Raw genomic sequence first — 23,544 nt, forward strand, 5'->3', positions numbered from 1 at the left:
TGGTCAAACTTATTCACAGATGGTAATCACCCATGTCAGTTGATCGAGTTAACTGGCTGAGAGCAAATGCACGATACACAAGGTACAAGGAGGAGGTACCGAAGGTGCGACATGAGATGTTATGGACTGTCCTGTGGTTTGAACGCAAGCAGCATGAGTGGCAGACCAGGGAGATGGAGGCAGTGAATGCAGGTCTACGTGGTCATGCATCCTATGCAGCAAAGCAAGGTGCAATGTGGAAGGACTTTGCACTTCAATCACAGCAGGCATTCAATGGTCAAATGATTGTCAGGTAGTCTGCGAGTTGCAAAGGTAGATATGCAAAATTAGCCAATAAATGTGTGTGACTGGCTATGTAGATTTGGACGAGTGTATCCTCCGGGACCTTAAAGAAGCATGGTGTCAGCAAGACCATTAAGTTTGGATGCCTTAGCCTGGAGCACCATTTGTGTAGAAAGTTATACGACCACGGCCAGAGTGTGGAAAACTCTTTATAGAATGAAAATTTCTAGATCCTCGGCCGAGGCCACCATTTTCACAAACACTATATAGGGCATCCTTGGCCAATGCCAAAGTTCAGCAGACCTTATATAGAACAGAAATTCCAGGACGCTCGGCTGAGGCCACCATTTCCACAAGAACTATATAGGATCTTTTTAGCCAAGGCCAAATTTCAGACAATCCTATATAGAATGCAAATTTCTCGACCCTTGGCCACAGGCATTATTTCCACAAAATCTATATAGGGTACTCTTGCCCAAGGCCAAATTTCAGGAGATGCTATATAGGATCGAAATTTCATGCGCCTTGGCCAAGTGGACCATTTACACAAAGATTCTATATAGGTCCACTTGGCCAAGCCCAACTGTCTGCAAACTCTATATAGGATTGGAATTTTATGACTCTTGGCCAATGGCACTATTTCAGCTACAATCTATATAGAGACATGGCGGCCAACCCCAAAATGCCCGACAACCTATATAGACTTCAAATTGCGCCTCCCTTGGCTAACTCCCAAATATGCGACTCAGCCTATATAGCCTATTTATCTTGGCCAACCCTATATCTCCATCCTATATTATATTCTTGGCCAACACTCGGTTTTATGGAAATTTACACAAAATGTTCCACCTCGGTTATATGGAAGTTTAGGTATATATTGGCTGAATGGGCTCCGGGTGCAACAAGAAGTACAGCAATTACAACCAGGCACAGTGAAAATGACAATAATTACAACTGGGCCCAGTTCCATTCACAACTATTTACAACCTGGTTCAACAAGAATGACAAAAATTACAATTAGGCACACAGACATTGACAGCATTCAACAACCAGGTGCAGCAAATATTACAGCAATTCACAATGGTATTCACAACAAATTACAAGCTATTACAATGTGCTACAGCTGGTTTACAATATTACAAGGTGACCAGATTGTGCACAATGGTTTTACCAGGTACCTGGGCACATTGTATTATAATGGTAGGAACTACAGCTGGAGTACGAGCTGGACATGTAGATCGTGTTCCTCCTGGGTGCGAGAAAAGATGAGAATATCGTCAATGTAAACCACACAGACGACGTCAAGCAGGTCACAAAGCGTGTCCTGGATGAATGCCTGGAAAGTGGATGGAGCATTGGTGAGCCCAAAGGGCATCACTGTGTACTTGAATAAACCTAAATAAGTCCAAAAAGCGGTCTTCCACTCATCGCCGACCTTGATTCGCACATGGTTGAAGGCGTTCTTGAGATCGAGGACAGAAAACACCTTGCAGCCCTGGACGCGGTCGAGAAGATCGTCGATGAGGGGAAGCGAGTAGTGATTCTTTTTTGTCATCGAGTTGAGACCGTGATAATCGACACAAAGTCTCAAATTGCCTGTCTTCTTCTTGACGAAGAGAATGGGAGCAGCAGCTGGAGACATGGATCTGCGAATAAATCCTTTTTTGAGGTTAGTCTCAATATAATCAAATAAAACGGCACGTTCTTCCTGAGAAAGATGATAAAGTGGGCCAAAGGGCGGAGTCTTTCCCTTGTTGACATCGATCGTGCAATCATATGGTCGATGGGGGGGAAGATCCTTGAGATCCTTCACGATGAAGACCAAAGCCCAGTCGCGATATTTTTAAGGTACGTAACCAAGTGGGTCATCATCAGGAGGATCTGAAGAAGGAGCCAGTTGTGAAGCACAAGGCGGGTCAGAATTGAGAGAAGCAGCAGCAATATTATACCCTTCAGAACTGATAGGGTGATACCAAATAGCAGCTGTCTCGCCATTTCTAGCATATTTCTGGAAATGGCGAGCGTTAACAAACGCGATATTCAGAGAGGGATGCGGAGGGTCAGGAGTCACGATGGGTGAGCAGAGTTTGCTCCAGATAGCAGAAAGTGTTCCAGTTTGACCAGAGCCAATGCTAGAACCATGACAAGGAGACAGAGGTGACGTAACCGAGGTAGCCAAATAGGAAATGCCTCGGGCAGTTGTGGAACATTGCACTCAATCTGAGTGGACAATGGAATCTGGGTACGAAGGTACAAGGGTGTGCCCATCTAGACCAAGGCCTAAACTGAGCATGGTCAGGGACAAAGACTGGACTGAACTAGACAACAGAGAAACGCGGGCAAGACCGAAGCCTTTTCCGAGTGCAGAAACAGGGTTAGATGGATTTGCACCACAGCACGAGAGTGCCAAGCAGTTGCAAGTCCAATCGATCACAGGATTATGGCGATGAAGCCAATCCAAACCAAGAATAACCGGAAATGAAACTGAAACAATACCAAGAGAAATATTTTCGGAATGAGACTGAAGACATAAAGAAGTAACAACATCATGAGTAATGAGACCTGCAGCTATTGGACGATTGTCCACTGCAGTAATAGGAACTGGATCGTCCTTCAGACGACGTGGAAGATAATGATGATTAGCAAAAGATAAGGAAATACAAGATGCAGTCACTCCCGAATCAATAAGAGCAAACATGTGAATGGCTTTTCGGTTAGGAAAACAAAGTTGAATAGAAACAAAGAAATAATCGGAAGAATTCGGGTCAGCGAGAACATGAGACAATAACTGAAACACAGGTGCACCAGCAGGCTTCAACGACCACACGCTGTCAGTTGAATGGACGTATGAGCTCTCCGGAGCAGGTGCCTGAGTCCCCATTTGCTCTGAAGGTCCTGGGACTGGTGAACCTTCAGCTAAGCTTTTCCCACTTTGGGGTTAGGCTTAGTCGATGATGAAGCAGTCTGTGCAGGCTTCTTAGTACGCACAGACTTATTGGGGCAGTCATTGGCAATATGCCCAGGACCGCCACAATACAAACAGAGTCTGAGCTTCCGACGTCGATCTTTCTCGGCATCAGAAAGCGGTCCATGTCAAACAACATCGACCTCCATTGGAACTACATCATTATTGGAGGTGGAGGCTGCCAGCTGCAGTTGCATGTGCTCTCGAGGCCGATGTTGGCCCTCAGAAGCATGAGAAGGAATATGATGAGGGAAGAACTTATCTGATTTCTTCTCGAGTTCATGCTGATGGAGACAGTTGTCCAGAGCGATCGCCTGAGTGATGAAGTCCTTGAAGTTGGTCGAGGGCTGAATGGTAAGGAAAAGATCCTTGACCAGTTCCTTAAGATTCCTGCGGAAATACTGAATCTTTGTCTGGTCAGAGAAGTCAAGGTACACAAGCAGCTCCTTAAAATGCGAGGAGTAGGAAGCAACCAAACTAGTCTGGTGAAGGTTCTTGGTCACGAGATCGGGATCTTCGAAGCATTCACGGAAAGTGTCGAGAAAACCATCCCAGTCCTGGAGGAGGGCCAAGTTGAACTGTTCAATTGAATTGAACCACAATGCGGGTGATCCATCCTTCAGGTAGGTAGCCATATAGACTACCTTGTCATACTCCTGAGTCGGCAACCCCCAATGCTGTAATTGAACAGCGTGCCGAATTTCCTTCAAAAAAGGAACAACCTCCTCGGGCTTGCCGTTGAAAATGCGGGGCTCTCGGAAGTGTATCGTAGGCACAGAGGGGGTCGCCTGAGGCTGCTGCATAGTCTCAAGCTAGTTGGTGACTGCCTCAATCGTGCACTGTGTGATATTCTGATATTCATAAAATTGGTCAGCATGACGACCCAATGCAGCGACCGCAGACCAAAGGACCCTTCGCTCGTCGCTGTGTCTGGAAGCAGCAGCGAGAGTGGGGGTGGCAGAACCGGCTGCAGGAGTAGTACCCGAGGAGCCAGGTGGAATTTCCGGATCAATCTCCATGATGTCAGTAGTTCCTGCACTTTCACGCAATGCTAGAGAACGAATTTGAAGACTTTACAGTAGAACTAGAAGTGCGCGAGGGCGCTCGAGGATAAATGAAGATACGGGCCAATTAGGGGTTTCTTCAGAACGAGTCGATGGTCGAATCAAACTGTAACGGCCACACCGACGGAAGTCATGGAAATGAGCAGAGACGAGCCGTTACGCTCAGAGATGCTTCAGAAGGTCAGACAGAGGAATCACGAACAATGAGAGTGGATGCTTGTGCGTTGATTCGACAAGCTACAAAATGAGGGCAGGCGCGAGCTATATCCTATGCTGACTAAGAGTGTCCATGCGCGATCGTAGGTGGGATTCTGTGTACATACGAAGTAGCTAGCATACCGAATAAAGAAACTAAGAACAGACCGTGTGTCATCGAGAAATGGCCGTATTCAGACATGTAACGGCGTCACCGTTACACTGAAGCTTCAGATTCCGAGTGTGTGTGAGATGAGGTGAGGCACTAGAGCAGTATATATAAATTAGTGCGCATGGCGCACAGCACCCGGGAGAAGGAGCGTCTAGTAGGGAACGTAGTACAGCGGCCTAGTAGCTACAGCACATACAGCCAGGGTCGCGTCCGCGCGATGCGTCGTGCTATCTGTTCACGTGAACGTGACATACCTCTCGAGTCCGAACGGCTGGTCCCGAGACTAACGCGCGGGGGAAGGCGAACCGGTTCGGTGCGCGAGCTGGGGCCCGGACCGTTTTACTGGGATTTAGGGTGATAACGTAAATCGTCGATTAAACTTATCTAAAGTACCACACTGAAGTTCCCACGGAGATGCCCAGTTTGGACGAAGCAAGTACTCTGCATTGTCGGGTGCTGAAGTAGTGCGGCGACCAAGTCGTCTTCGCAGAACCGTCTACTCAAGTCTTTCTGTTGTCTTGCTTTATCTGTTGCTGCTCTCCTTATATCTCGTCGCTCTTTTTGTCCTTCTTGAATATTTCGCTCGTTATGAGGAGCCACCATACTATCCCGCTTGCCCTCCTTCTCTCTGCCATCGTTTCCAATGCTTTGAGGATCCCCGTGACAGGCGTGCGGAAGACGTCTTCGGACCCGCTGCGCAGGAGGAGCCAGAGTGTTTCCGTTTCGCGTCCCGTTGCCGCTGCTGCGAACAGCCCGGATGCTAGTGATGCACTGAATCTGACGTGAGTATACCTCCGAGCAATAGCGCCCAGTCGGCTCACCCGTCCCCGGCATGTTAAGCACCATTCGCGACTTGTTATATTTGGCCAACGTCAGCGAACATTATATATGTCTGAGAGCGTGGAGCTAATTTATAGAATGTATACAGATCACTATAGGTAGCATTGGTACGCTTGATGGCTCTTGCGTAGTAAATGGATTTCTCACGCAGACTGCAGCATATCCCGTTCAATTGGATACTGGATCGTCAGATCTGTGGGTCCATGCTTCTTCAAGTCCTGTACCCGGCGCAACCCCAACGGTAAATGCTACGTAGCTATGTTCGTGACGTATTGCTCATCCTGCGTCCTTCCCGCAGACAACTCCGTACAATTTGACTGTATGATGTGATCTATCAGGCTTTAACTCGACTTTGACATCTATGCCACCCTAGTATGACATTGGCTGGGCGTCCGGCTATATCTCGTATGCTGCGGTGGAGTTCGCCGGGTACGTCCAATTCAAAAGTGATTGTTCTTTTGAGAGCCTCTGACCCATTCCACTCCCTCACACAGGCTCTCCGTTTCTTCCCAAGCCTTCCTCGATGCTTCAGAAGCGTCAAACCCTGCTCTTTCCTATAATGCCGATGGTATTTTGGGACTAGGCTTCGACTCGCTCTCAAGTATAGACGCCATGGTAAATCGCTCTGACGCGTCCACAGGCCGCACATTCCTGTACAACGCGTTCGCCAAGTCTCCGAGCGAACCCAACTTTATGGCGTTCTCGTTGCAGAGCGTGGAGGACGCCGACGACGAGATCCAGGGAACATTCTCGATAGGTACGTCCCGCGTGTCGAATGGCTAAAGTCAGATTTTTGAACGCAGTTGTAGGGGAGTATGAACCGCAATATGCTGCTGTGCAGAACAGCAGTACAATCTCTACATGGCCTGTGAGCTCCCCCAGTCGATGGAACGTGCTGCTGGATGCGCTGCTCGTTGGTTCGAACACCGTCTCACTATCTAGCAGCGTATCGGACGTACCTTCGGGCAAGGCCGTCATCATGCTTGACAGCGGTACATCGTACACGTACGTCTTTTCCAGTTCTCGTCAACGGTGAGTATGCGGTGCGAATGCAGAGATGCACAGGTATGCTCCAACCGCCGTCGTTGACGCGATCTACGGCGGTATCTCTGGTGCGCAGTACGACTTATCTGTTGGGCAATGGATCGTCCCCTGCACCGAGGAGGTCGACATTGCCCTCCAGTTCGGGTGAGTGCTCCCCCACCTCTTTTGGCACGGGAGCTGACATGCTTGGGTGTTACAGCGACAGTGTTTATCCTATCAATCCCTTGGATATTACCCCCATTAGCATGTCGGGCTCCTCGACTTGTGTGGGCACTATCATCAACGAGACCATCGCCGTTGGTAACGATGCATTGTGGGTCTAAATACCGGCAGTATGGAAATTCTCCTGACCTTTCAAACCTTCCAAATAGTGACTGGCTTATCGGCGTCAATTTACTGCGTTCGTTCTACTCCGTCTATGACTTTGGCGACTACGATTCCTCGGGAAAGATGGGCGACCCCTACATCAAGCTCCTGCCACTGATCAACCCGGACCAGGCATCCATTGACTTCCACCAGGCAAGGGGCGGCTCGCCCGTGAATGTCACCTACAACGCTGCGAACAGCTCGAGCTCCGACTTGTCCGGCGGCTCGACCTCCGTGACGCTCTCGAACGAGCTCGTAGACACACTCAACAAAGTCGGGAAATACCTGCCCGCCGTCCTCGCCATCATGGCGCTCAATGCGCTCATACTGCTGTTACTCATCGTGGCCGCTCTCATATACATGTACACGCGGCGCAACAGGGGCGCGAAGGCGCGCAAGACGCGGGGCAGATTGAGCCCGATGCCCATGAACCCCACCTCGACATTCGGTGTCCCGACGCGCACCGAGTCGCATATATACCAGCCCGTCTCAATGGCTCTTACTGACGACACATTTGTACCTCCGTCACCCGCCTTCTCGAAACCAGGGTTTTACAGCGATATGCGAGGCGCGATGGGGGAGAGACCGAAGTCGGTCGCGTAGGCGTTGTGGACAATCTTTGTTGTATGTTTGGTTGCCATCCTGCTGTTGGGGTGTTTGCAGGGTGGGTTTGATTATAGTAATGGACTACTATTGCTCTCGATTCTGGGTAATAGTCGTGAAGGGTGCCTTGATTGTATTTGCACGTCATAACTCTAAACCACGAACGGGTATCTGAGGACCAGCAAACAATCCGGTTACATCCCCCTCGAAGCGAAGGCTTGCTCCACAGCACTGTCGGTTGCAGCAAGACCGCGAGAGCTGCCCAACGGATCCTCTTCAAGATTTGGTGCTCGTCGTAAACCTGTGTTTTGTTTCACTGCTTTCTTCGCTTCAGTCTTCATATCATACCACCTCTGCTCCTCGGGACTGGGGGAACTGGACATCTCGCTCTTTGGCGCCGTCACTGTGGCATTGACGAGATCCATGACGACGTATGCCATTTTCGCCGCATAGAAGGCAACAACGGCTGGATCCGTGAAGCTCTCGCTTTCCACCGTCTTTGACAGGAGGTGATCCATGCCAATATGGTCGATGATTCGCAGACACTGCTGGGCGTTTTCAACGTCCTCCGTCGCCAACGCTGTGCGAGCAATATAGGACATGGCGACCGTGTCGGGCATGATATTCCTCCCCTTAGACCGCTTCTCCGAGCGCGGCTTGGAACCAGTAGTAATATCGTGCCTGAAATCCTCCGCGTTGTACCCTGACATCAACTCGAATGTCCTGACGGCCCCGCTCCAATCACCCCCTCGCCAGCAGGCAATCAACACGAGAGTGAATGTGGACAGCGTTGGTTTCAACATAGCGTCGTTCCTCGTTGCATCCTCCCGCAGCATCCACTGGAGCGTGGACAGCGCTTGATCGGACTCGGTCATGGAGCCCATCGCGGCAAGACTTGCATACGCCTTGAGGACGCCTTCCATGTGCCTCCGGTCAAGGATCGGCGCCTCCTTTCCTGCTGCAATCCGGTCGACGAGCTGTGTAAAAAAGTGGATACACAGCCTATATTTTTGCGACTGATGGCAGAGCCACAAGGCCTTCATGAACATCTGCGGTGTCAGTGGCCTTTGTGGTGCTTCTTCTCCAGGCTTGGTAAGACCCATGTGATCTCGTACGATGTCGAACGCGAATAGTTGGTCACTGGCCCGACCCAATCCAAGGATTGTGAGCGCGCTATTGATTAGCGGGGAATCAATTTTGAAGCCGGGGTTTTTCCCTGCGACCCTCAACATCCGTCTCCAGATGAGTTTGGCATCTGCGGCATTTTGAGCGCGTGCATCCAAGCCGTGTTCTGCGGGAGACGTGATAGCCTTCCGCCGTAAGAGTCCTTTGAACATGGCGGTGAAAACGAATTGGTTTGGTGCTAGAGGTCCTTGGTCGTCCATGGCGTAATAAACATCGAACATCTTCTGGATCTCCCCAGCTTCCCCGAGGATTCTCATGTATGCTGCAAGGGGGGCAACACTGAGTTCGGGGTCGTCTGGGTCGTGATCTCTGAGTGTGTGAACACGCTGCAGGTAGTTCTCGAACAATGTGTGGACATTCTCGAGTTGTTTCGTCTTTTCACTCCAATCCTCAATGGAAGAATACCCTGCAAACATCGTGGTGTATGTCCGCAGCGATGGAATGAAACCACGGCGTTTCATCTAATATGTTTCGATCAGTAGGGGATACGGGGCAGCAGTAAACAACTGACATACGTCCACATAGAGCTGATACGCTAATTTCCACCTGTTCGCTCTCATAGCCTCTTGGATGAGAGAATTCCAGACGATTGGATTTAGCGCATCGAGAGGTAGCCGCTGTACCATGGAGACAGCTTCGGCCAGTTTTCCTTCGTCACATAACGCCCGAATTCTCTTGGACACAGTGTACGGACGTAGCGGATGCTTTACTAGCCCGTTGGTCACATAAGGTGGCCTCGACCGAAACGTGTGGCGTTCAGAATGTGGCTGTTTGTTGCCATTCTTCACGAGAGCTTTCTCTTGTCGCAGTGAAGGGAACGATGTGTGGGACTGAGGACTGCTATCTGTGGTTACAAGCCGAGAAGAGGGTAGGTCTAACCAAACTCGAGGCTTCAAGCGATGTAGGGTAGAAATTGGACTGATGCCATTGCGAATCATGACAGTGGATACGACGAGGAGTGTGACAAACCTCCAGCGGTGAACCGTCGCGTCTGTCACGCGAATTGCGCAGAGGCGTGACGGCCTGCACGGACTTGTCTTCCGGAACCAGAGTAGCATGCACCACACTTTCCTTTGATGCGCCCCTTCCCTGTCCTGACTCCCACCCTCCGCTATCTATCTGTATATATACCTCCCCTCTTTCTCTCCCGGACTGCAAGGAAAATGTTCTCTACCAGCAGGACTTATACGGATGCCATTGACTGCCTCAATTCTGTTCAATCTAATGCAGCCACTATCGAGGCTCTGCGGGCTTCCGGAGGTAGAAACAGTGACTTCGCCATGCCGGAGATGATAGAATACCTTGGAAGAATTGGATACACCGCAAGTTCAGTCCTTTCCGCTTCTTGATCTTATTGTAACGCGCCTGCAGACATCAGACCTCAACAAGCTGAATATAATCCATATCACTGGTACCAAGGGGAAGGGGTCCACAAGCGCCTTCACAGATTCCATCCTTCGCCATGCCGTGCCGCACTGGAAGATTGGTAAGCTGAAATGGCAGACAACTCTTCTCCGCACCTAAGATATTGCAGGCTTGTACACTTCTCCGCACCTGGTTGCGGTGCGCGAGAGAATAAGAATCAATGGGGAACCAATATCGGAGGAGGACTTTACCAGGGTTTTTTACGAAGTGTGGGACCGGTTAGACTCCAATGACGTGGTACAGTTGTCTATGCACCTACTCCACCGTGTAGTTGACGCATGTTATAGAGAGCCAATCCGAATACGTCTCCGAAACCCGCGTACTTCCGTTTCATGACTCTTGTGGCATTTCATGCCTTTCTGTCGCTGAAAGTAAGATGAGCAGTTCGGCGTCGTTGCTGTGCCTGTCTCACGAGTCATTGAGGTGGACGCGACAATTCTTGAAGTCGGTGTCGGTGGAAGGTATGACAGCACAAATATCGTTCCCAGACCGGTCGTCACTGGGATTTCCTCACTTGGCTTGGATCATACTGCTGTGTTGGGCAAAACGATCGAGGAAATAGCCTGGCAAAAGGGTGGAATCTACAAGGTAGCGCCTCGTTTGCACCAGCTGCTCCACAACTCACAGCCTTCTGCAGGAGGGCGTACCTGCGTTGACGATGGAGCAACCAGAGGAGGGTATGCAAGTCCTCCAGCAGCAAGCGCGCGATCTCAAGGTCTGATATATCTAACATGGACCGCCGACTCAATTTCTCATACCCACCTAGGCCTCTGAATTTACCGTCGTGTCATCAACGCCAGGGCTGTCCATCATCAAACTAGGTGCCTGATATCTTCTACCTGAATTCCGCGTGTCCTGATACACTACTATTTTTCAGGGCTTGCGGGTGCACATCAATATCAGAACGCCAACCTCGCAGTGCACCTCGCGAAAGTCTTCCTTCGCGAGAAGACATCCACAAAGGTCGAGGCAGGGCTCCCAGAGTCCTTCGTCACCGCGCTCAAAGCCACGAAATGGCCGGGCCGCTGCCAGACCGTGCCGGACCTCCAGAACACCGACATCACCTGGTTCCTGGACGGCGCGCATACCGTCGAGAGCCTTCAATGCAGCATGCAGTGGTTTGTCACTCCCGAGGTGGCGTTGAGTTCCACAGGGTACGTGCTGCCTGTACATACTTGCTGAGTTCCGTGGTGTCTTACGGGCGCGTAGGTTCTCCCTCCGGATTCTGGTATTCAACTGCACTCATGGCCGGTCGGCCAAATCGCTCTTGAGATCTATCGTGACGAATGTAGCGGCGCAATTGCAGCTGCACGATCGTCAGGACGACCCTGGCATGTTCTTCGACCACGTCATCTTCTGTACAAACGTGACGTACGAAGACGGCGGCTTCAAGGGCGGTGCGTTGTGTTTCACATCATATAGCCCCGGTGAGACATCTGAGACGCCTTTGTCAGATTTGACGGCGGTGTCCATCTCGACGGACGAGCTGCTCCACCTCACGACACAGCACGAACTCGCGTCCGCGTGGTCCTCACTCGTCCCCACCTACTCTTCCGACCACGTACACGTCCTCCCTTCCATCCAGCATGCAGTGAACCTTGTACGGCATTTGCAGACAGAAACCACCGCCGCCCACGTGGATGTGCTCGTCGCAGGCAGTTTGCATCTAGTCGGCGGCATGATAGAGGTGGCAGGTCTGTCTTCCGTGGCATTATAGACATTAGAGGGCGGTATTAGATCTAGGACTGCGGCAGCAGCTCATGTAGAATTATGAACTAATGTATTATCAGCCTTCAACAGGCGTAGATCCCGCCAGTTTGACGATAATGTAGTAACATGCCTTGCACTCATGGGTGCCTTCTTGTCCGGTTTTTGGTCGCGTCCGCTACGTAGAAATGGATAGCCTGTTTACTTGAAGCATCAGGCGGTTCAATAGCAGAGCATGCGTGATGATTTACCTGTTTGTCGAGAAAGTTGCGGACCCTGTTTTTCAATCCCACGCCACGACTCGGTAGACCTTGCTTGGTTGCAAGCTGCATAAATACCTCGAAATTAACAGGCTGTCAAAGGGAAATATTGAGACGTCACAGGAGGTCGATTCAGGACATAGTGGCTTACTTCGTAGCGTAAGATGCGATGATGCAAGGTGGTGTCTTTCATTATGGCATTTTTTAGTAGTAAATTAAAGTCCGAGTTTGACAGGTCTTGTCCCGGGTTCGCGTCAAGCTCGCCGTCTGCGTTGTTTTTCTTCTTGGACCGCGGTTTTCTCGCCTTCGGCACCTTGGTGACTAGCGGTCTGTTCTGTTTTTCTCGTGGTGGTGATTGTCTTTCCCGGTCCCTGTCACCCACATTAAAAGGGAACACGCCAGATACAAGCGAATGTACAGACATGAATACTGAAAGTGGGGAGCCCGGTGACCGCCTTCCGTCAGCGGTCTGGTCATGCAGTGGTTCATCGGGTATAAAATATAGATGTGCGTCGTGGTCACCATCCTGCCAGGGCCCCTGCTCCCAGTCGGAATAAGGCTGGTACTCTTGTTCATCCACTTCCTCGACACAGGGCGCTCCCGGCACTCTGCTCTGGCTCTGCACCGGGTTGCTCTTGAGTGGTGAGGTGGAGCGGTGAGCGCGGCTAGCACGCCGCACACTTGAGTTGGCGGGGTTTGCCACCTGCTGTTATCAGTGTTATCCCACGTAACGTTGTAGGCCGGGTGCTTACGGGCGAGCAAGACGACTCTGCGTCTGAATGCCAGACGAAGCCGCCTGACGTTGTATCATCATAGACGCGAGTGTACCGTGCAGGCTGGCGGGAAGAGCCGGCGGCGGGTGCGCGCTGGGACCTGGTGGATGGGGACTTTCGGGCAGCTGGAAGTAGGTCCGAGCGGAAGGATAGCGAGTGCATCGCGTCGCCAGAGCGGTCATGCGTGCTTTCGGAGTCGATGTCGCATGGCGCCTGTTCCGCGTCCCTAGCAAACTTGCTCGGCCCGAACATTTGACTGGGCAATCCCTGGGTTCTAGTTACCGCACCGTCCAGCCCGGTTGCAAGAGCGCGCTTTCCAAACCCTTGAGTGGCCGGCGGCATGTCGTCTTCGACCTCCACGAACTTGCTCGGCGCGAACACTTGGGTTGGTGGAAACGCCAATCCCGGAACTTGCGCTGCGGACGCGTCTTGGCCACTTGCAAGTCCGCTTGCGCCAAACACCTGAGTGGCCGGAGGCATGCTACGCGCGCTAGGTTCGTGATGTTGGCGAAGAGCTACCGCGTCGCCAGTGGCAGGAGTAGCGTCCCCGATTAAACGGCGAGCCCTGTCGAGGATCTGGCCGCGCGTGTCCTGCAAGCTCTGCACGGTGCCCACCACCTGTACGCGGCGCTTCTTTTTCTTGGCGCCGTCCGCTACAAGAACGTCTTCTAGCAGCGTCCGCGCGTTGTCCTGCTCTTTGGAGCATGCACTCTTACTATTCGTTTGCGCGGTGCCTGGAGGGGGCGCTACCTCGAGTTCCTTGCGGATGAGGATGATGACCGTCTCGTGCGTCAGCGCGTTCTTCTTCGCGCAGAGCTGGATGTGCTTCATCTTTTGTGGGGCGGTCTTGCGTGCGGTCCAGGAAAGGTCGCAGCAGACACATTTCAGCAGGCGCGCGAGGTCTGATGCGGGGAAGGCGTCCGAGAGCGAGTGCGCTGCCAGACGCGGGACCTTCTTCGCTGGTGCGCAACGTTCGGTGTCGATGAAGGACACGCTGCGGGATGAGCTGGCGATGGAGGTGGTCCGACGGACGTCATTGATGGTATAGGCGAACTGTGCGATGTTCATGCGTTTGGTGTTGCAGTCGGAGTCGGGGTCAGCCTCGGAGTCGGTGGCCGTAGGCTCGCGAGCTGATTTTGATGAGGAGCTGGGGAGAGAGAGCACGCTAAACCTACCATCTTGACTTGGCTGTTGGGTAGAGGGAGAGGGCATTGGTACGGTCATTTCACGCCAGGGGCTACGATGCGGATCGAGTATCTCTCCAACTGAGGGGAAGAACGTATTGCTGCTTGCTGTCATGTTGTGTGAGACAGAAGGATAGTAACAACGACAAGGCATACCATTTTGGACGGTGTTGTTACGTGTGTCCACAAGTTGGGGTTCGCGATCATTACGTGTGAGAGGTTCTATACGTGTGCCTGCCCTTGCCAGATGAGAATCACATAGACTATCTTCTTCGCTCGGCTACTCACCTATGATCTCGACGACTTCATCTGCGGGCGGGACAGCATTGGCCTGGGTGGGACGAAGAGGGAGGGCTTCTGGCTCGCTGGAGTCGGTCAACTCGATGATTTCTGCGTTCACTTTCGCAGATTGAAGGGGTCGCCTTGTGCGCTTCTTAAGCTCCTTAGCTCGTCGCCTGCGCTCTTCCCTCTCTGGCTCGGAATCTGTGACGATCTCGGAGTCGCGGTCGTTGGTTGGTTGCGTGGTGTAAAACTGGAGCGCCATCAGGGGTTGGAGACGCGTAGACATCCGGTAGGGCAGAGTGTCACTCCTTATGGCGCGGAACAGGTGTGCTGCGTGAGAGAAGGTCGAGAAGTGGAGGACGCTTTGGAGGACGCGTCTCATTTGATTTGTGAGAGCGTGACACGAAACGAACACGGGCGCGTGGACGCGTTGTTTGGCTCCATTGTGCCTTCCAGCCACCGTGACCGTACCCTAGCCCTCTTCCTCCCCCCGTACATACTCTCGCTCCAAAAATTATACCGTCAACATTTTCCAGAATCGTGTCCGCTGCTTCGCATGCGTCGTGCGCCTGTAATTCGCACTACTGAGACCCTCTCTCCCAAGGAGCTATACGATGTCGTATGTGCTGCCGCGTCGCAAGACCCCGTCCCGGTGCAGCAGGCCACGACGCGCTTGAAGGAGTTGCTAGAGTTGCCTGGTGCATTTGATGTATTGCACGAGATAGCTGCGCAGAAAATTGTCGCATTGCAGGTGCGACAGCAGAGCATCATCCAGTTCAAGAACGCTGCCTTGAGCCGTTGGAGATCTCGAAGGTGACTATGTTCGTCATTGAGGAAGAGCGTTATAACTGATGACATATCTCCAACTGATAGGTATCTGAATGATGCACAGAGAATCCATATCAGGACACGATGTCTCTCCCTCCTGGACGAAGCCGACGAGACAGTAAGATCATATGATCCCCGGTGTGTCGTGTCCACGGTGCAACCCCTGACTTTAATCCACAGATAGCCCAGTGTAACGAAATTATCATTGCCAAGATAGCGCGCCATGATTTTCCCAGTGGCTGGTGCGTCTTGCAGTCCTTACCCATCCTAATTCATGCAAACGCTCGATGTACTTCAGGCCAACCCTAATATCACAGCTAATGGGTGTCATCAATTCCAACATGGAGTCGCGCTACGTTCGAGGAGAAGCCGGGTCTGAACTACCGCTCCGTCGCAGCCTGGAGATTCTGAACGCCATCCTTAAAGAATTTACCAGTATAAAGTTGCCAGGCGGTGTGAAAATTACCGGCCAAGTACGCTCTACCCACACTGAGCGTTTAATAACATGTTTGACCGCCGTTGAACAGCTTGTAGAAGAATTGCGCTCAGTCCTGTTGGCCCATTACTCTTTGATCAGCACGTCGTTCCCCTCATCGCTTAACCCTTCCACTATCGCGCTCCCACGTTCAGCAGAGGATCTGCTATTTGCACATCTCGTCCTAAAATGTGTGGTGAAAATCGCAGTGTGGTCTTGTCACCGCGTAGACCTGCGATACGAGACCGAGAAATGGGAGTCCTGGGCAAGTCGCTCATTCTCCTACCGCGTTCACTCAACAATATTTATTTATACTCACACCTCATCCTAAACCCACCAGTTCCGTGAATTCTTCCATTATTCCGCAACGCGCCTGCAAGCACTGTCGGAGTTGCGCATCAACCTGGTGCTGGCTCTGCAGGCCGTGCCCGCGAACGAGGTAGCGCGGCGCTCGGCCGAGCTGCTCGCCCGGCATGTGACCCTTTTCGGGCGCTTCTTCCAGCGCATACAGAGGCTGTCCAGCAGCCGGTTCGTCACGCTCCCCGTGTGCGGCGACCTAGTGCTGTACTATTGGAGCAAGGTCGTGCAGGCAGCGAATGGCCCACAGGAGTACATCAGAGGTACGCACTGTAGTGAGGTAGATTTATTTTGCGTATGTTGATTTGCCCTCGTATTCTCTTTCGTAGATTCTCCGGATGCGGTATTCCCGGTGCGTTTCCTGGTGCAAGCCATGGTGCTGTTCAAGGACAGCCTGGCACAGTGGGCGCCTGTGCGGAAAGACGGGACTGAGAACGACAGAGGTACGTCGCAAGAATGAATGGGCGACTAATTTTCTGACTGCCATGCTGTGCTCAGTCCTATCGAAGAGTTTTGTTGAGGATGCAGTGCGACTGCTCGTCACGAGATACATTCCACTCAAGCCCTCCGACCTGGAAGACTGGATGGCTGATCCAGAGGAGTGGGTCCGCACTGAGGAGCAGGACAACGAGCAGTGGATCTTCGAACTAAGGGTAGCTCAAGTTGCTTCTGTCTTCCGTTGCGACGAGCTAAGTTTCCTCCTTGCATTGCGCGTGTAGGCGTGCGGGGAGCGCGTCCTGGTAAGCCTAGCGAATCAGTATCGCCAGTACGTCACTCCTCTTCTCGAAGCAACTTTTAAGCAAGTTGTCGGTGTGTATCCTCGGGAACATTGCCATGGTTCGTCTTTCACTGACAATCCCTCAAGGACAATACAGCATCGACCTCGCAGGCATTTTACAGAAGGAAGCACTCTACTGTGCCATCGGCCGCTGCGCACCCCGCCTCAAGGAGGTCATTCCATTCAACGAGTGGCTCTCGCGCACGTTGCTCGCAGAAGCTCGCGAGACAAACGCGAAGTACGTATTCATGTTCGCTCTGTTCCAGCGGTGTAATGAACGGCTCTGCGCCTGCACAGCTACCCGATACTGAAGCGCCGCATCGCCTGGCTCATCGGGAAATGGATATCGGACATGTGTTCGCCCGCAAACGACCCGAACATCTGGACGGTCCTCGTGCACCTGCTACAGGACCGTGGACCGGGCACGGACGTCGTCGTGCGCCTGACCGCGGCGATGGCGCTACGCGAATGTGTCGACGTAAGGCGTCTACTTTGATCTGTGTCCTCTTGAATTTTCATGGAGTGCCCCTGAGCATAGACGATAGAGTTCAACGAGAACGTCTTCGCGCCGTTCTTATCGACGGCTGTGAACGAGCTCGTGCTGCTCATGGCAGAGATGGACTCGGTGGACAGCAAGCGCCAGGTTGCGAACAGTCTGAACGCTGTGATCGAGCGTGTGGGGACGCGGGTATGTTCTGTCTTCGTCGACCTTGACGGTTACTCTTGAGTCTGAACTGACCGGTTGCAGATCATCCCTCTGATTCCCAATGTTGCGGAACCAATACCTCAATTATGTAAGTTGGTGAGCATCGCTCTTGTACGATGTATTCACGTTCGCAAACTCCAGGGACCGCCGCGGAGGGAGATTGGTTGATGAAAGCGTCGCTGTTGGTCACAGTGACGAAACTTGTCGAGGCTTGTCATTTATCCACCTGAAAAGAGGGTCCTGCATTGTTGACATGACCTGCGTTATTCAGTCCGCGAAAGAGCATTCGCAGTCTCTGCATGTTCTAGTTGTCGCACTAGTCCGCGAGAGCTTCATGCCGGGTGTATGTTACTCCTCCTCCGTGCGGTCGCCAGCTGCTCACGTGTCTTCAGGCTGCTGTGCAACTCGACGAAGATGCGTTCGTCCTTTGGCAGAGTGCTCTTCGGAATGCCACAACCATAGAGAGTGTCAGCGGTGGGCCTGGCCTGATCGATCTGTTCCCTCTGGTCGTGTCCCTGCTCTCGCAGAACCTAGACTTGCTCGGGAGCATTGGCAGCATCATCGAATCGTACTATCTTCTCAACGCGCCGCGCGTCCTGCAGGTTCGTTTCCGGCTCCTATTTGAAAGCGGAGTTCATGTTTTATGTGCAGCTCTACGCGGTGGATTTATTCCGTGCGTATGTGACGGCGATCGGCCAGGCACCGCCGATAAATATCAAGGATATGATCACCAGCCTGTCTGTGCTATTCCAAGTCGCGCCGTCGTCGCTGTGGGGCGAGGCCTTGCACGTGTCTTCTCTGTTCGCACTCGCTATCAAGGCGCTCAGTGATGACAAGGTGCGAGGGGACTGTTTCTCTACTCCACCCTATGCATGTTGAGTCTGCCGTAGGATTCGACAACCATTTTGACAGAGTATGTCTACTTTTTCGCCCGGATCGCCATGGCGGACAAGCGGGTCTTCCTCCAGCTGATGTCTGCGACGGCGATGGCACAGAACGTCCCGGAGCCGACACTTTGGGAGGCGCTGCTCAACCAGTGGTGGACACGGGTATGTTGTTCTCCCCCTTCCCTTCCGAATACCACTCAATCAGCTCTGTGTACAGTTCGACAACATGTCAGAGCCACGGCATCGCAAGCTCGCCGCCATGGGCATTGCAGACCTCGTGTCGACGGGCCGACCGGAGGTGCTCAACCGCCTCTCGTCGGACGTCTGCAACCTCTGGATGGACGTGTTTGGCGAGATCCGGGAAGCGCGAGAAATTGCTTCGATCGAAGACAGGTGCACTTTCTCACTGTCCCTAGAGTCTCAAATCGGGGAAATGTTGATATGCTTCCATTTGCATTCCAGCTCGGGGCTAACGCTGTATTGGGACCGCCCGCTGACGACGTTCTACCCGCAGTCAGAGGGCACACCAGAGTTTGCGCGATGCAAAGCAGTAGGCCATTCCGTTTGGTCCTGCAGCAGTATGATTGCTGACTATGCCGCTCCTATATGTACAGTTGTACGATAACGACCCGGTGCGGACGGCCCAACTGAGGACCTACGTCGGTGCACGCATCCAAGAGGCCGAGATGGCTTGTGGCGGAGGTGCCACCTTCCAGAGCTTGTACCTTGAGAAGGCAGATCCACTGTTGCTGAAGCAGATCCAAGCAGAGCTAGGGAAGCGGCCATAGGTCGCCCATGAGAAAATCAGTTTCGAATTTACCCTATAATGGTGGGAGTGACGTGGAGGAGTCTGATCATCTACAGCTACGTTACAATTAGTTTAGTGCATCGCAACGGACTGGAATGCTCGTCGTCGCAGTAGAATATGGTGGTTTCGTGGACGTGGACTGAACGCTGAGCCCTCAGTAATCTAATCAACGTAGTATGCAGTCGATGAATGTGCTACTGGTACAGTACCTCGGGACGTGCTCACTTCTTCCCGAAAAAGTTCATCAAGCTCTCCTGGCCCCCTACCTTCGAGCCGTCGCCGGGCTTGCGAACCTTGGAGCCACCGGAGGACTTGCTCTTACTGTGGGACTCTTCCTTCAGTTTCAGCTTCGTCTCGCTGGGCTTAGATGCCTTCTTCGATTTCGCGGATGCGCTCCGTTTGACTTTCGGGGCCGGTTCTTCAACCGCCTCTGATTCATCGATGGATTCGTACGAAGAATAGTCTTCGGTCACTGTATGCGATAGACGTCATGATCGTCGGCCTTGTCAACCCCTGCTCGTAGTGGGAGTATGGAGTGAGACGCACCCATGTACCTCTTGTCGTCCATGGTCATGCGAGTCTTCATCACCTTCCGTTTCTTGAGGCCGTTGCGTCCGACGGGGACGACCTTCTTCTCCTTCTTTTTCTTGCTTGTCTTTGGCTTGACGGGCACGGGCTCTGTGTCGTCTACCATCTCCGTGTCTTCGTCCTGTGGTTCTGGGGCCTTGGACTCTGGGCGGGATGCTTTGATAACTTCATCTGTTCCTGGTGTCGGACGCGAGATAAGTGAGGTGGACAGAAAGCGTACCGTCATCAACGTTCATCATAGCCCGGAGGCTCTTCTCTGCGTCCGACATGGAACGCCTCGGCACAGCTTTCGCTTTCGTAAATTTCTGAGGGATCGAGACATCGTCGCCGTTTTCGTCATTCGATACGATCACGCCCTTATTCGCCTTCGCCTTCGTGCCATTCGTGGCTTGAGGACGGGATGACGCTGACCAGAACGTGTTTGCTGCATCTTCGTCTTCCGAGTCTGATTCGATGGGGAGGATCGATTTGCGCTTGATTCCTCTCTTCTGCGGAGGCTGTAAAGGCTTCAATGGTTAGTCAAAAGGATCACGAAGGGCATGTGCTCGCCTTCATGTCAGTGCTTGAGCTCCCACCGGAATCGGGAGTGCGCCGAGCCTCCTGCTTCACTTTCGGAGTATCCACCTTCGCGGGGGGAGTGACCCGTCCGGCCTTCGCGTCTTTCTCCTTCCTCGCATCGTTCCGCTCGCTGACTCCCACTTTAGTTTTGTCTTCCTCCTTAGGCTCCTCTTTTACTGCTTTCTTATCGGTCGCTCTCTCCTTCGGTCTCTCCTTCCGCCCAGGCTCCTTCTGCTTGAGTTTTGCCTTGCTCCAGTCAAGCGCGCCTGATGCCTTCGGTTTCTGCGCAGTCGACTCCTTCTCTTTCTCCTTGCCCTTCATCTTTTGGTCCCCTGTCTGCTCCCTATCTGAATTCCCGATCGAGGGCGTCTCTTTGCGAACGGCAGCCATCTGCGCCTTGGAGGAGGATGCGACTGGGTGGGCGAATTTCCCAACCTGTAGGCGTGCAGTCGCCCATAGGACCAGCGATCAGAGGATGAGGACGGGAGATCATAGAAACGCACTCGTACATGAGGCCCAACGATCCTGCCGATGAGCATGGAGGCCTCGGGCGACATCTTTGCATCGGCCTCGTACACCTTGTCTGACGGCGCGCATATGAGGGCCGCGTCCTAGAGCATTCGTGAGAGTGGACAGTCAGTTGAGTGAGAAGTAGTGCAGAGGGGAGGGGATTGACGTACAACTAATGGCGCAGGAGTGAGGGTGTGGATGTACTCCGAGAAGATGTGTGTGTACTGCGCTCTAGCATCTGCAATACAAGACAAGTAGTGGCAACGGACGTGAGAAGTGATCGGGAAGAGCTCACTATCGAGCTCTGCTTCGTTGACGAGCGTGACCTTGGTGTGCGGTACGGCAATGGCGGCGTCGTCCTGCCCCGCAGAGTCCTGGGTGGCATCTGGCATCTCTACGTCTGTTCCGTTCTCCTCTGACAACGCAGTGCGTTCTGCAGGCACCATTGGCGCTTCACCTGTAAGCATGTATGTCGCATACACAGGTTCCGACGATTGTTTCTGGACACCGTAGAAGATGGCGAGAATACTGCGAAACCCGAACAGGTCGATGATCTGTAACTTTCCTGCAGAATATCGATCGATATATACGCACTTTTTAGCGGCGTTTACGTGAAGGCTGAACTGGCGGCTGAGAGAACGGAAAGTGACCTGTGGGAAGAGCTTGGTCTCAAAGTTGAGGGGAGGCGTGACGAACTTCTACATACCACATTTCTATCTATAAGCAACTGTTTAGTTAGGTAGTCTTGTACTTGCTGATCCATGTCGCAGGACGCCTCGGTGGGAGGAAGGTGGTGGTGTTGGAACAAGTCAGAAAAGTGACAGCCGCGTCGTGACGCGAATACGCGTTCGGTCACACACGCGTCTGTGGCTGCAATATTGCTCTCGGCTAGTGTTCGCCGCTGACAACCTGAAAAAGCAACATACAATACCATATACACTACTCAGACATCCCGGATTCACTGTAAGTCCCTATACTCCCGCTGATATCCGTAAATTCCAAGTCCTCGCTCCCGTACTCATAGTCCAGCTCCTCGTCCTCCACGCCACTCTCATAGTTCGGTCCCTCCACATGCGCCTCCACCCTATCAGCGCTTGTCACACCCTCCCCGCACCGCAGACACTCCCACTGCGTGCCGCCTGGGCCCACACCAGAGCGCTCGTCCGCAGCGCGCATCATTCGGTCGGTGAGGCAGTAGTAGCAGTATACATGACCGCACGACGTCACGTATGGTGTGTTGATTGGATGCGCAGGGGGCTCGTCGTTCGAATCCGTCGCAGCCGGGGGTTCCGCTGCTGTGATGGCGGCGAGCGAGCTCAGGACGTTGGTCGGGTCTGCGAAATTTGGCGACGCGTTCTCCACGCAGATGGCACACTGGTCGACGGGGAGATTATAATACTTCCCTCTGCCCTTCTGAGTAGAATCTGCTTTGCGTGCAGTGGATAGACCTAGCAGAGAGCGCAGAGATACGGGCACGATAGATGAGAGCGTAAATTGCGAAAGGAAGGAGACGACGCGTCGCCGGAGGGCACGCGTATTGACGAGCGGGAGAAGGAAAAGCAAGAATTCCTGCGGCATAAACGTATCAGCCTTTTCGAGGTACAACTATTGTGGAATATAACACACCGTGAACGCATGCCAGACCATCTGGCGATTCATGAATTCGTACGAGACGTCACGCTGAGCAAGTCTGCGAGCTGATACCAACCTCATGCCCAGCAATCTGTCTACTGACGTCCGATACCTGGTGGTAAAATGAGTGGTCGTCTGAGTCGTGTGATACCAACTACAGCGCGCTCATTATGGAACATGCTCACCGACCATCCCACAAAAAAGTGACGAAATTCAGTAGCCCAATGAGGGCATGCATGGATTCAAGATGCGAAAGAAGTCCCCAAGCCTTGCGTCGCCTATCTGACGACGGAGCATCGGGCCAGGCGTTAGAGAGCGCATACGCACGAACGCGCGTATGTACATAAGGCAACACCAATGTAAGGACACCGTGGATGAGAAGCGTGCGGCGTGGAAGGCCGCAAACTGGTAAACCCTGAGTGCGCGTCGACGACCACTCGAGGGGCATGCTCACCTGCCACAGGGAGGTTGGAATCGGTAAGTACTCTCGGAACCTCGTACTTGAGGCCCTGTAGCTTCGCGCCAAAACTTGCACCTTGGTCCCATACGGAGAACTTGTAGAGCACAGACTCAATGAGCAGCGTCAGCTCAGGATCATGACGGGATCTCCAAGCGGACTGCAGCAGAGCGCCTCAGCATGGAATGTTTGCACACCCACAGAGAGAGGAGAGAGACGGACATTTACTTGGGCGAGCGCCTTCACAAGCGGCTCCTTGAGCAGCTGCACGAGCTCTTGGTCGAGCAGCTCTGCGTCCACCTGCCCGACGCGTATGACGCGCGCAGATGGTGTGGTTGCGGAGAGTAGCTCGCCCCGGATCTGCGCTAGGCGAGGCTGCGTATTCTGCCAGACGTGCTGCCAGGAGGAAGGTGGGGTCCCGGGGACAGGAGGAGGTTCCATGGGGTGGTGCTGGTCATCGTGCGCAACGACGAGCGGGAATTCACGCTCTGCGATGTGCACGTGCTTTCTCTTCAGTCGATCGACACAAGATCTGCATCGAGTCAAGTGGCTGCAGCGAGAGCTCTATCCCTTCCACTTCTAATCATCCCTTCTCCGCGCGACTTTATTCAGC

At 52.9% G+C, this 23,544-nt stretch overlaps 9 protein-coding genes across 9 annotated transcripts; 3 read left to right on the plus strand and 6 right to left on the minus strand.

Annotated features, from left to right (window-relative positions):
- Positions 1-1,489: 1,489 nt before the first annotated feature.
- SCP_0207210 (hypothetical protein) lies at positions 1,490-3,163 on the minus strand (the record flags this gene model as incomplete). Its single annotated transcript, XM_027754633.1, has 2 exons — positions 1,490-1,928; positions 3,072-3,163. 2 exons carry the CDS (start codon positions 3,161-3,163, stop codon positions 1,490-1,492), a joined length of 531 nt encoding a protein of 176 aa, XP_027610434.1.
- A 212-nt stretch (positions 3,164-3,375) lies between these two features.
- Positions 3,376-4,050, minus strand: SCP_0207220 (hypothetical protein; the record flags this gene model as incomplete). The annotated part of the gene is made up of 1 exon (XM_027754634.1): positions 3,376-4,050. One exon carries the CDS (start codon positions 4,048-4,050, stop codon positions 3,376-3,378), a length of 675 nt encoding a protein of 224 aa, XP_027610435.1.
- Positions 4,051-4,059: 9 nt separating this feature from the next.
- Positions 4,060-4,266, minus strand: SCP_0207230 (hypothetical protein; the record flags this gene model as incomplete). The annotated part of the gene is made up of 1 exon (XM_027754635.1): positions 4,060-4,266. The coding sequence occupies one exon, from the start codon at positions 4,264-4,266 to the stop codon at positions 4,060-4,062; it is 207 nt and encodes a 68-aa protein (XP_027610436.1).
- Positions 4,267-5,266: 1,000 nt separating this feature from the next.
- Positions 5,267-7,531, plus strand: SCP_0207240 (predicted protein; the record flags this gene model as incomplete). Its single annotated transcript, XM_027754636.1, has 11 exons — positions 5,267-5,460; positions 5,519-5,549; positions 5,607-5,625; positions 5,677-5,759; positions 5,817-5,837; positions 5,892-5,947; positions 6,013-6,275; positions 6,328-6,523; positions 6,584-6,706; positions 6,762-6,875; positions 6,934-7,531. 11 exons carry the CDS (start codon positions 5,267-5,269, stop codon positions 7,529-7,531), a joined length of 1,698 nt encoding a protein of 565 aa, XP_027610437.1.
- A 194-nt stretch (positions 7,532-7,725) lies between these two features.
- On the minus strand, positions 7,726-9,342 carry SCP_0207250 (hypothetical protein; the record flags this gene model as incomplete). The annotated part of the gene is made up of 2 exons (XM_027754637.1): positions 7,726-9,177; positions 9,232-9,342. The coding sequence occupies 2 exons, from the start codon at positions 9,340-9,342 to the stop codon at positions 7,726-7,728; spliced, it is 1,563 nt and encodes a 520-aa protein (XP_027610438.1).
- A 654-nt stretch (positions 9,343-9,996) lies between these two features.
- SCP_0207260 (Folylpolyglutamate synthase) lies at positions 9,997-11,858 on the plus strand (the record flags this gene model as incomplete). Its single annotated transcript, XM_027754638.1, has 10 exons — positions 9,997-10,042; positions 10,095-10,202; positions 10,251-10,378; positions 10,429-10,512; positions 10,565-10,729; positions 10,779-10,856; positions 10,908-10,962; positions 11,019-11,295; positions 11,351-11,538; positions 11,596-11,858. The coding sequence occupies 10 exons, from the start codon at positions 9,997-9,999 to the stop codon at positions 11,856-11,858; spliced, it is 1,392 nt and encodes a 463-aa protein (XP_027610439.1).
- A 504-nt stretch (positions 11,859-12,362) lies between these two features.
- SCP_0207270 (hypothetical protein) lies at positions 12,363-14,609 on the minus strand (the record flags this gene model as incomplete). Its single annotated transcript, XM_027754639.1, has 5 exons — positions 12,363-12,479; positions 12,527-12,814; positions 12,861-14,173; positions 14,222-14,299; positions 14,354-14,609. The coding sequence occupies 5 exons, from the start codon at positions 14,607-14,609 to the stop codon at positions 12,363-12,365; spliced, it is 2,052 nt and encodes a 683-aa protein (XP_027610440.1).
- Positions 14,610-14,903: 294 nt separating this feature from the next.
- Positions 14,904-19,166, plus strand: SCP_0207280 (ARM repeat-containing protein; the record flags this gene model as incomplete). Its single annotated transcript, XM_027754640.1, has 21 exons — positions 14,904-15,160; positions 15,221-15,293; positions 15,356-15,417; positions 15,474-15,648; positions 15,703-15,846; positions 15,991-16,270; positions 16,337-16,450; positions 16,506-16,660; positions 16,727-16,817; positions 16,873-17,023; positions 17,083-17,263; positions 17,324-17,473; positions 17,534-17,579; positions 17,633-17,682; positions 17,763-17,834; positions 17,884-18,093; positions 18,143-18,328; positions 18,382-18,540; positions 18,596-18,771; positions 18,841-18,928; positions 18,993-19,166. The coding sequence occupies 21 exons, from the start codon at positions 14,904-14,906 to the stop codon at positions 19,164-19,166; spliced, it is 2,994 nt and encodes a 997-aa protein (XP_027610441.1).
- Positions 19,167-19,407: 241 nt separating this feature from the next.
- On the minus strand, positions 19,408-23,372 carry SCP_0207290 (Peroxisomal biogenesis factor 2; the record flags this gene model as incomplete). The annotated part of the gene is made up of 14 exons (XM_027754641.1): positions 19,408-19,658; positions 19,733-19,951; positions 19,995-20,271; positions 20,384-20,767; positions 20,842-20,943; positions 21,013-21,080; positions 21,138-21,370; positions 21,437-21,492; positions 21,549-21,751; positions 21,805-22,411; positions 22,469-22,586; positions 22,660-22,879; positions 22,929-23,091; positions 23,154-23,372. The coding sequence occupies 14 exons, from the start codon at positions 23,370-23,372 to the stop codon at positions 19,408-19,410; spliced, it is 3,120 nt and encodes a 1,039-aa protein (XP_027610442.1).
- Between the last annotated feature and the right edge of the window lie 172 nt (positions 23,373-23,544).

This window comes from Sparassis crispa (assembly GCF_003851025.1).
Source record: "Sparassis crispa DNA, contig_000001F, whole genome shotgun sequence".
Taxonomy (NCBI): Eukaryota; Fungi; Basidiomycota; class Agaricomycetes; order Polyporales; family Sparassidaceae; genus Sparassis; species Sparassis crispa.